Source organism: Tenebrio molitor, chromosome 1 (genome assembly GCF_963966145.1).
Source record: "Tenebrio molitor chromosome 1, icTenMoli1.1, whole genome shotgun sequence".
NCBI classification, from domain to species: Eukaryota; Metazoa; Arthropoda; class Insecta; order Coleoptera; family Tenebrionidae; genus Tenebrio; species Tenebrio molitor.
In genome coordinates, this window is record NC_091046.1 from 45,601,923 (window position 1) to 45,613,979 (window position 12,057).

The following is a 12,057-nucleotide window of genomic DNA, read 5'->3' on the forward strand; positions in this document are numbered from 1 at the left end:
ATTGCTTGCGTTGTTGATCCATGACAAAATGCCCAAAGAAGTTTTTGTTGTTCCACAAGTTGGAAAAAGCTTTTCAAATTTTGTGTTGTTTTTGCCGTTGATCTGACAAACTGTCCAGAGAATTTTTTGTTGTTCCACAAGTTGATAAAAAGCTTTCCAAATTTTCTTATCGCTTGCGCTGTTGTTCCGAGAGAAAATGTCCTAAGAAGTTTTTGTTATTCCACAAGTTGGAAAAAGCTTTCTAAATTTTTTATTGCTTGCGTTGTTGATCCATGACAAAATGCCCAAAGAAGTTTTTGTTGTTCCACAAGTTGGAAAAAGCTTTCCATATTTTGTATTGTTTCTGCTGTTGATCTGAGAGAAAATACCCAGAGAATTTGTTGTTGTTCCATAAGTGGGTAAAAGCTTTCCAAGTTTTTTTATTGCTTGCGTTGTTGATCCATGACAAAATGCCCAAAGAAGTTTTTGTTGTTCCACAAGTTGGAAAAAGCTTTTCAAATTTTGTGTTGTTTTTGCCGTTGATCTGAGAAACTATCCAGAGAATTTTTTGTTGTTCTACAAGTTGTTAAAAAGTCTTCCGCATTTTGTATTGTTTCTATTGTTGATCTGAAGGAAACTGTCCAGAGAATTTTTTGTTGTTCCACAAGTTGATAAAAAAAGCTTTCCAAATTTTCTTATTGCTTGCGCTGTTGTTCCGAGAGAAAATGTCCAAAGAAGTTTTTGTTGTTCCACAAGTTGGAAAAAACTTCCCAAATTTTTTATTGCTTGCGTTGTTGATCCATGACAAAATACCCAAAGAAGTTTTTGTTGTTCCACAAGTTGGAAAAAGCTTCCCAAATTTTGTGTTGTTTTTGCCGTTGATTTGAGAAACTATCCAGAGAATTTTTTGGTGTTCCACAAGTTGGTAAAAAGCTTTCCAAACTTTTTATTGCTTGCGCTGTTGATCTAAGAGAAAATGTTCAAAGAAGTTTTTGTTCGACAAGTTGTTAAAAAGCCTTCCACATTTTGTATTGTTTCTGCTGTTGATCTGAGAGAAAACGCTCAAAGAAGTTTTTGTTGTTTCACAAGTTGGAAAAAGCTTTCCAAGTTTTTTATTGCTTGCGTTGTTGATCCATGACAAAATGCCCAAAGAAGTTTTCGTTGTTCCACAAGTTGGAAAAAGCTTTCCATATTTTGTATCGTTTCTGCTATTGATCTGAGAGAAAATGCCCAGAGAATTTGTTGTTGTTCCACGAGTTGATAAAAGCTTTCCAAGTTTTTTATTGCTTGCGTTGTTGATCCATGACAAAATGCCCAAAGAAGTTTTTGTTGTTCCACAAGTTGGAAAAAGCTTTCCAAATTTTGTGTTGTTTTTGCCGTTGATCTGAGAAACTATCCAGAGAATTTTTTGTTGTTCCACAAGTTGTTAAAAAGTCTTCCGCATTTTGTATTGTTGCGCTGTTGATCTGAGAGAAAATGTCCAAAAAATTTTTTGTTGTTCCACAAGTTGGTAAAAAGCTTTCAGATTTTCTTGTTGCTTGTGTTGTTGATCCGAGAGAAAATGTTCAAAGAAGTTTTTATTGTCCCACAAGTTGGTAAAAAGCTTTCCAAAATTTGTATTGCTTGCGTTGTTGAGTCGTGACAAAATGTCTAGAGAATTTTTTGTTGTTCCGCAAGTTAGCAAAAAACCTTCTAGACTTTCTTGCTTGCACTTTTAGTTTGAGACAAATAATCCAGTCAAAAAAGCACCAAAGTTAGGAATTTTCTTCCAGCTAATTAAAATTTAGTATACGTCTTCATTTAGTATTTATAAATAATATATCGAAAGTACTCACTAATCCATCGTACAAAAAAAAAAAAAATGAAAGTGTCCAAAATATTTTTTTTTGAGTGACCTTGTTCCTAAAATGGAATGCGGCGGTGTTCCAAAAAAAAGATAGCAAGACCTGACTCGTTTTGATTTTTCCAATTTTTTTATTTTGATATTACATAATCGAGTCATTTCTACTTTTGATGTACCAAATGAAAATGTAGGTCAAAATTCAGGTAGGTGGGAGAAAATTCCGAAGGGGTCAGCTCAGGATGATATAAAGTAAAGGCGAGAATGTGAGCACGTAGAGCGGGCTGTCAAAATATGTACAGACCAAACACTGACCTCTCCAACAAGAAAACAGTCCCACTCGCCGTTAGTGTTTGAAGTAAAAATTATCTCCGCACAGCATTCTACAGCCATTAGATCATGACAACAAAAGGTGTCTTTTTTACGAAAGCAGCTCCACTAAACGTTCTGCTCGCCGTCAACATCTATCATAGTTGAACTGCACGAGGTTGATGGCCTTCTGCAACCTTTGCTCTGGTTTCTGCATACGGCCTGTCACCATTGTCGGGCCCCGAATCCAACACCCACAACCTCCGATTAAGTCTTACACGATTAAATAAAACGTCTTTACAAATGGCCACATGAATCAGTTGTCGGTTAAGTGGGCTCAACACATCCACCCGCACTCGCCGACGCCTCGGGGGCCAGCCCACACTCGGCCGCTCCCCTGTTCTTACCTGGCCGTCGTGGAACCACCTGGGGACGTCTCAATGACAGCGCGAATTGATGACGGTGTCTTTCGGGCCGGGGGATGATCGCCTTCCACGAAGAGGTGGGCGCTGCTTTCGTGCTCCGGCATCGAAATCTCCGGTGAATGTCGCCGAGTCGCTCGCCCTCAGGCCATGCGGCCGCCTACCTGCCTGCCTGCTGTTCCTCTAAAAATTCTCTATCTGTTTGGTCTTGTTGGGCCAGTGTCACTTTCACGATTGACCTTTGGGCCCAGGAATTTCGCTCCAACACAAAATCACCCAGCCGATTCCGAATCTGTTTTCGAAAATCGCCCTCGGCTGCGTCATCCGTCAGGATCGAAAGGGCGAAGAGCCAACAAATAAATCAATCCGGTGCGAAACCTGGTGCTGCAACAGATGTAACTAGTATCGCTCGGTATACCCGCGGGATTATTTACGTTTTACATCTGTCAAACCAGATTTCGCGGCGCTGTTTGAACCGCCGTTTTCTTTTATTTATCGTTGAAAAAAATAATTGTGCCCCTGAGACGGCTCTCAATGAATCCGCCTCCAAGAAATGCCACATCGATTACGGCGCGTCAATCGTACGTCACTACTATTTCTGAGAGGCGGATTCATTCACAGCCAACTGTGGACAGATAATTTATGCTTTTGCAATTTTACTGCCTCATGTCACGCGTTCTTCTAGAAAACGAAGAACTGTGAAGGATCGTGTGGAAGCCAAATATTTTTGTTTTGACGAAAAAGACTGCAACTGTTTTCCGCTGCCACCCAGATTATCTGAATTTATCGGCGCCCAATGAGCAAGTGTGAACGATAAATCAGAAACCTGCGAATGTTTGAATAATAATGAGTGCAGGAAAGCGAGCACAAGTGGTATTTCGTGAAAGTATTGGTTAATCTGGCGCCCAGTCTGGCACGTGTTTCTCTTCGTTTGGTCGGCTGTGATGGTTTTTTAATTCGATTTTGGGAAAAAGGAGCAATTCTGTCCGGAATCGGGAAATAACAATTTTATCCTTTAGGACGAAAAATCTACAATTTGAAAACAATCAATTTACAAAATTGTTGCTTGTTATGAAAAATTTTTCCTGCCGAAGCAGACGACCATTCTTATGACAGCGTTTACCAAGTTGGAAGAAAAAAATAATTTGAAGGAAACGGAAGTGTTGAAAGAAAAACCGGTCGCGGAAGACAAGGAACAAAAGAACAGCAGAGGTAGCATGATGGGAGCTACACCATCCGTATCCATTCATCATTACTCATTAGGCTAACAAAGAAATAAATTAAGACATGTTTTTTTTTGTTCATGGTTTACCATTTTTTATCGCGCCGTAGTATAGTCGGGAGCATTTAAATAAATTGAAATAGCTAGTCACAAGCGGACGAAAAGTAACTTTTTCGGACGCTGACCGTAGCGCCACCTGTTGGTCTGTTTAGTCAGTTAGCAACGAAAGCAACAAAACCGATAATTGTCCGGTCACCATAAATTGATAACAAATACTATGAAAAATATGTATTAATAAATTGGTTTACATATTTGAAAAAATTAGATGATACAAAATAAATTTGTAATTTTTCCAATGATGTTCGTGCGGTCGCCTAAAAAATCTAATGTGAACGTCTGCCAAAAGGTGCCTTTTGTCCCCTCGCCTGTTTCAAGCCTCGGCTGCGCCTTGGCCAGAAAACCTAGACTCGAAAGAACAAGATGCACTTTTTGGCCTTAATACACAAATAACTATTAATTTGGCATCAAAAATGTCTTTATTATATTTAAACAGTGATTTTTTATGTTGCGACAACATTTAGATTTTTTACTTGGCTTGAACCGCCAAATCACGCGAAATTAGAATATTTCGCTGTTTCCAGACTGGATCGTGAAACTTTGAAAGTTCATTAAAAGTTGTTTTTGTTCCGATTCAATGAGTAGTAAATTGGACAAGTTCTGAACTTCTTAATGACATTTGACACCGACAAGTTTCTTCGGAGAACTGTCCAAATATAGGTAACCGGGTCAGGGGAGCCAATCAGAGAACGCAAAGTCATCGCCAGACAGCGAAAGTGTCTTCTAGAAACGAAACGGACAAATTTTGAAAAATATCCCGTTGACTGATGTTCCAATTTATCAAAACAAGAAAATCAATCCAACAATTTTATGTGTTAATAATTTATTTCGTTATTTGCTGACTTTTGACATCTGAAGAGTGCATTGAAGTCGTGGAGAGTCTTCAGCCTCTCGATTATCTAATTATGTACTCATTAGGCAAGAGCCTCGTCAAGTCGTGCAAGAAGTCCAGATTTTTCCCCCGATGCCTTCACCCTTCAGATCTGACAAGAAATCAAATTACTTTCTTGGAGTATCCCTTGTAAACATTTTCAACAGGTTTTTTTTTCTCTTCCATTCCTGAACTCCCAGACTTCTTCTTTTCCCGCAGTTCACAACCTCTACAACCCCCATTGCACCGCCCCCGTGGCCGTGCCGTCGTCACATCTCCTGCCGCCATCTTTCCGGATGCCTCTGCGACCCAGTGTGCCGTTCTCACACCGACAAAAAGAGTGTTAAACGGTATAATAGCCACCGCCGTCGCGGCCTCACGTCTCCTTCCCCGAAGTCTGCTGGTCTGAGAACCGCCACCGGCGGCGTCCCGCGGCGGCTTGCTCGGCGGGAGGACGTTTGAAAGTCGCTCGGATCGCCTCCAGAAGGGTCGCCGGTGCCCTCCGGGTGTCGCCCGTCCGGCGCCAGACCGGTCGCTCTGTCGCCGTTTCGCCTCGGGAAATTCACGTGCAAAAGATAACATCGCAACGTGGACCACAACAACAGATTAGTCATCTTCGTTGCTGATAACTTTTCGGACGTTTTACAAACGCAGATGGGTTGCGTGTTACCATATATGAAGACGTGCCCACGATGGGGCCTTGAAGGCCCCCGGCGCTCCATACGACACCACTTCAATTCCATAATGTCTTTGCGTAATTGTGCCGCGGTCACGCCTTCTGTTAACATAATCATGCAGATACAGCCAGAGAAAAAACCGGATGTAAATTGCGGCGACGGTCGGGCGCAAAACGGTGTAAATTGCGGCGATGGTTATTTTTTGTAGCAGTGGACTTGCGGCTCAATTTCTTGGCTCGGCCGGCCTTGAAGTCCATTAGCTTCCAAGAACAGCACGCATTGCTACTGGGTTTGAGTTAATTACGGCGGATTATCAAACAAAGTGCCTACTGGAGGCCAAAAGATTTTAGCTTGCTGAGAACAAAAGCGCCAATAAGAAAAGTGGAGATCGATTCGGCAAAGGGGTCGTTTGGTAAATTGCGACATACATATAGGAGGCTCGCTTTAATTAAAGATTTCGTTCGGGGGCAATATTCCAGTTAAGTATGTTCACCTTTCCAAATTGAACCACAATGTAATTAAGAATAAAGAGCGCGGTACGTTCCATTAAAACATTAATTTTAAATCTTATTCTCTCCGGGTATCATTAATACTAAAAGGCCATACGGTACGGCGGAGATGTTAAAACTTGGAGGAATTTTAAGTCCGTTTCGGAGGCGAACCGGCCCAGACATTAGATGTATCTATCGATTGATAGGCTCATTACTTCTGAGAAACTCGCTCCGGCCCCCGGACTCACCGCCGGCCATCAGCCGGCCGATATTTTAGCGAATATCTCGGTCGTGACTCGGAGATAAAACCAATTGATGTATTGCTACTCGATGGGAAATCGCCGACTCTTCTCCGACTAAGTGGTTCGGTGTGACCGACACGAAGGTCCCGGAGCTAACCCCTGGCTCGGTGCGAACCATCAATTTCACCGGAAAGCGCCTCCATCACGAGCTCATCACCAGACGCACCATCAACACCGCAAAGCAAAAAGCACTTTTCCGTTGTGAAAAGATCACAACTAATCAGGTTTTGATAAATCTTCTTCTGCATATTTTTTGTATCAAGGCAAAAAAGTGTCCGAGTCTGAGATTTCTGACCGAGGCGCAACCGAGGCTAAACAAGCGAGGACAAAAGGCACTTTTTTGCCAGAGGTGCACATTATATTTTTTAGGCAACCGCACGAACTACAAAGCAAAAGACATCATTGGAAAATTAGTATGTACTTGGAATACAATACTTATTTACATAATTTACGGTGATGTCGGTTTCGTTGCTAACATACTAAACAGACCAACAGACGGCGCCACGGTCAGCGTCCGAAAAAGTGCGTCCGAAAAAGAGTTACTTTTCGTCCGCTTGTGAGTACCTACGTAAAATTACCACTTGTTCATACGTCATTAAGTTTCGAGAAAACGCAGTTTCATAACCGGCCTCCCATCCAAACGTTGACCGCAGTTAGCGCTGCTTGACCCCTCCGATCACCCATAATAATGATTTGTTCTCTTAATCGTGCGCATTTTCGATTTGTCGTTCGTGGCCGTTTGGTAAAGTGGTGGGCTTTGTCTGCGTTGGCGGGAGCCCACCCCGCCGCTCCCGCTCCGGAGCCCGGACTCTCCCGGCGTCGAGTTCGCGTCTAATGACACGGCTCGGAGATAAATATTTCATAAGGTCGATTCATCAATAATGCATCGCATTTGAATAAAGAACTCGTTTTATTGGCAGGGATCCGATTGTGGTCCCTCCTCCGGGCTCGCTCCGGCGAGCTGTTGTCCTGGTAGAGCACCGTCGTCGCCGCCGCGAAGAAAGCGAGTGCAAACGACACTTTTTAAACTAGTCGGAATTTTAGTGATTAATTTTGTATCCGAGACTGGCGCCCGAGGCGTTTCTAATTAGGTTTCAGCGAGCTTGATTTATTCCGAGTATGTTTTCAAATAATCCCTACGAGCAATGTGCGCGCCGGGATGGGATCTTTTGTTGTTAAGAAAATACGCTGCGGGCGCGGCAAACCGCCCCCGGTCGCGGGGTTGTACCCGTGACTTTCAAATATTTCCGAGCGTTTGATTACAGGAATAGTGTCACGGGCAATTTACTGTAATTACGCTGCAGGATTTATTGTGCAGGACCCGATCGCTCCTCCGTCGCCCACTCCTCCACAAACTATATTGCCGTTTTATCCTCGACTGTCGCTCCGACACAAGTAAGTAGCCGCGGAGTTCACAGCTAGTAAATTATATTTGCACAGATCTCTGTGTCGGGAGATTAATGGCATCAGAGGCGGCCGTATTTTTAATATATGGTTATGATTCTGGTCGTAAATTTGTCCCGACTAGGATCGGTAATGGTCGATAACATCGGCATTTTTGCCTAATGAATTCTTCTAGCCCGAAAATCTAAGTGTCTCTTTGTCAACACGTCCTTTCTAATAGCTATTGTACGACAAAACACCAGTATCGCGTCCCACCCACGCCGCTGTGCATTTTTACGCGTACAGCAGAGGCCCGCGGACTGCTCCTTGAGGGACGCGCTCCGCTCCTCCGAATTTCTCGAATTTTTTCCAAATCTCTCACAGAATACGTGCATAATGAGGATCGGTGATCTCATTAGTCTCATTGTGTCGAGCATTTCAATGAGACCGACTCCCGGCCGGCATGTTTGATCGCCCGTCGACCTCTTAAATTTGGAGTATCACGAATTGACGAAAAAAACACAAATTGGCAAATTATGGCGAATAACTCGCTGATGGAGCGTCATTAGCTCGGAAAATTTTCCAAATAAATTCGTCCGCTTGACATACTTTTTGTATTAATTAATGTCTTCGTCCTCTAATTATCAAGCGAATTCATCATTATGTCAGGGCATCGCTGTCCCGATGAAAAACCGAGTGATTAATGACCGAAACACGTGTGGAAGCGTCCGGCAAAATTCGAATTAAACCAACAATAATGCGTATAAATTAAACTAATTGGCGCTGTATCGACTGGACCTAGTGACAGCGATATTGACAAATTGGTTTTGGTTGCGCAAACGGAGAAATTACCAGTTAAACGTTTTTTTCGTTAAACAAACTGTTTCTGAGTTCATTGCGGACATTTCCCATTATTGCGGACATCTCCCGTTATTGCGGACATCTCCCATTATTGCGGACATCTCCCGTGCGGACATCTCCCGTGCGGACATCTCCTATTGCGAACACCTCCCGTACGGACATGAGTAGCAAAGCGGGGTGTGTCGTGAGTAGGTTTTTTACAACGATTCGTCGTACAGCCCTGATCTAGCTCCTCGTGACTTCTTCCTATTTAAGGATTTGAAGGAGAGCTACGGGGTCGAAGATGTGCGGATGGCAATGATGGGAGGGAAGTAATAAAGTTGAAACGTGTCAGCAGTTCGTTGAGAGCTCGCCGAAAAAGTCGTCGGTAAATTACAAAAAAACAGTGGTAATTGGTCCGGCGTGCAGCAATGTCTTTTTCCAGGTGAGCTCCTGACATCAGAAGCAATTCGGAATGGCTTTGGCACATGTTTACACGTGGCCCGGTTCCAGTGGCAATTTCGTTCCCGTCCAATTAACATGGTCGTGTTTACACTGGCGAGCGGTCTTTGGCCGCCCCCGGCCGCCCGCCGGGCACGTCGTCGTCGCGCGGCTGCCACAATGGCCGAGTCAAAGGTCCCCCAATAACCGAACGTATTGTGTGTGCAGAGACGACGATTTGCAAAATTGCTTCAAGGTTCGCTCTTAAACAAAAGCTTCTTACAAAACAATAGGGGCCGTGTTTCGTCATTTGGCAAAATAAATATTAGCTTTCTGGAGGGAAAGGAAGCGTACTGTGTAATTCGTAATTCTGGAGATCTCCCTCATTTTGGTTTCAATTAGCTTACACAAATATCACGTAACCGGTGGTCGAGAGAGAATGAAAATAATGGAAATTGACCAAACTTCTGAAACTTTGTTTTATTAAATAAATACTTTGTTAATATAATTACAAAAGCGCCACATCTACAACCGTGTACTATTACCAGAAGCAGGAGTTGCCACAAGGAAAAGCACTCGCCGAATCAATACTGGCAACATTTGAAAAATACAACTGTAGGGAGTCATTATGCTACACCCATCTCTGAAAGTTGTTGCTCTTCTTTATGTCTTTCGTAACAAAGATCTAAAAAAATTATAATTGCAAAAAATGATATAATTGTCACACTTTGCAGGATTTATGACAGAGCTTTCCTGATTAGCATTTGTATCTCAGCAATTTTAGCAGGTGGAAATAAAAAGAAGTGACAGTATCGTAAATTCTTCAGTGATTTATACTACACTTGCGGCATACCAACATAACAGATGCGATTAACTTGAAGTATTTTGACGTATAAAGTTTGCTAATTGCGACATTCATTTAAATATTTCCAACTACAATTGTAAATAATTGGACAACTAAAAAAAATCAACTGGAAGCCCAAGCTCTAACAAGGGTTATTCTTCAACTGTTCTTACGCCGTTAGGTCTCTTATTTGTCTACTGAAAACATGACACGTTCCCAACCTGTTGACTTTTTTACAAACGCCTGAAAGATTAAATCTTCTAGAACTTTTCCAGTTTCAAAAAGTTCCAGGTTTGAAGAAATTTTCTATTTTGGCTTTTGCATTCTAAAATATCTTAGCTTTTACTTCTGGTGACTGGTGAGCTTTCAGAAATAAGAAAAATCTTGGTAAACAAAGTTAATAAAGGTTAGCAGTGAGAATCTTGAGGGAACTCGAATGATCATATGAATAATGATTTATTTGTCCATGCGTGCATCCCTTTTATAGCCTGGCTGGGGATGGTGCGGCACGCTCCGACGGCGCGCAGCTGATGATGATGGTAGGGGCCCAGCGATTAGATTCTCGCTGGCGACGGTAACGCTTCGAAAGGGTTAGTACGGGGCGCTTTGGTACTACATCCGTGATTGATGCTACAACGTTAATTTTGCGACACCCTGTATTTTTCGATAATTTGACAATTCAGAATAGATTTTTTATTTTCTCCATTTGGAAGCAGATACTTTTTTTCGAAAATTTCTTGGTACATCTACTAACAACTCAATAATAATAATAATAATAAGAGGAAGAAGTCTTTTCAGGATAAACGGAGGCATCTCTCTCAAAAGGTATCAAAAGAAATAATAATAATAATTTTAATGATCTAAATGCCGCATTTCCAAGCTTGAGTCTCTTGGAAAAGGTAGAGCTAGAGCTGCGTCGAGCCTGTAGCGCAGCGCTGTAATACCTCTTCACATTTCAATTGACCTTTTCACGGCGTACTTAAGTCAACAACCAGTAATTTTATTGTGATAGGTGCTGTCTAGACAACCTTAAATATCAATCATTTATTAATAATCACGGCGGTTTCTATTGTCAAAAGTGAGCCAGAAGTGAAGCTGCAGCTCAGATCGGAATAATTACTGCCAATTTAAATTAATGAATTGCTTTATTTAATTCCAGAAAAAAGACCGACATTCGAAATGACGTGGACAAGGAGCCAAAAGACTTAACCAACCGAACGATGTTTCCTACGGCTCAGATTAAAATGAGGTAAGAACAATCCAAAAGTATCGGTGGTGGTCTCAAAACACAAAAAAAACCAAACAAACAACAAAGTTGATCATTTTACCGAGTAGTACCGGCGTGGTCGTCATTCAGCTCTTCCAGGAAAGAAATGGACCATTGTGTAATAAAGATTTTACAGATCGCGCCCAAAAAGGTCATGCGGTTCCGACGGTCTTATTAACATATTTTTAACAAGATCTGTAAATAAGAAAACTTCTCGGAAACGTTAGTACCATTGTGTTGGTCTGCTGGTTGTTGGAGGAACCAACACAATTGCCTTCCGCCTTATAGAGTTGTCCAAGCACACTATTAAAATTTATGGTTTCTATATAAGACAGGCTAATGTTCTAAGTAAGAAAGATGATCGGTACTGTAACGTATAATTATTTTACGTTATTACCACGCAGTTAAGCACAGCACATTATGTTAAGTGTTCACACCTGCCCCGCCCCTAACAGACTTATTGTTTAAGCCGGCTTAACCGAGCAAGCGATGTAGTTCATCGCTGGGTGTGAATGTTTAGCGCAGAGAGAACCTCGCCAAGGGGAGGACGAGGGAATTTGAAGCAAGACGTTGTTTGCGTTGTTATTGGTTGTTGGTGAGTTTGTCTGTTGACGTCTCATCGAAGTCTCTCCGTTCCAGGCTGATGTCGCCAAGCAGTTCCCCCGCAACCTCCCCCACGATGTCGAACTCGTCGTCGCCGACGCCGCCCGCCGTCAGTTACAACAAAATAACGGGAATCCCGTGCGTCGCCGCCGCCTCCAGGTACACGGCGCCCGTCCACATCGACGTCGGCGGCACGATCTACACGTCGTCGCTGGAGACGCTGACCAAGTGAGTGTCGAGGGGGGGCGGCGTGACCGCCCCGGGCTCCGTCCCCGGACGGACATCGCGCGCCATCTCCGGAATGCACATAAATCTCGGCAAAGCATGCTCTAAAACTGTTAAAGGTTAAATCATATAGCATTAAAGTGTTTACAATATCGGCCATCTGAATCGAGCCCCCCATAAATCAGGCCGATACCGGCTAGCACATGCCGCGCAGATAAAAGAAT

General features: G+C 42.8%; 1 protein-coding gene across 1 annotated transcript in view; it reads left to right on the top strand.

Moving 5' to 3' along the window:
* The window catches only part of twz (BTB/POZ domain-containing protein twz), a 43,179-nt gene that overhangs the window by 26,579 nt on the left and 4,543 nt on the right, over window positions 1-12,057 (top strand). Inside the window, exons 2-3 of the mRNA XM_069057135.1 lie at window positions 10,898-10,987; window positions 11,645-11,836. Coding sequence (XP_068913236.1) covers window positions 10,959-10,987; window positions 11,645-11,836 — 221 coding nt within the window. The 5' untranslated portion in view covers window positions 10,898-10,958. The remainder of the gene's footprint in view (window positions 1-10,897; window positions 10,988-11,644; window positions 11,837-12,057) is intronic.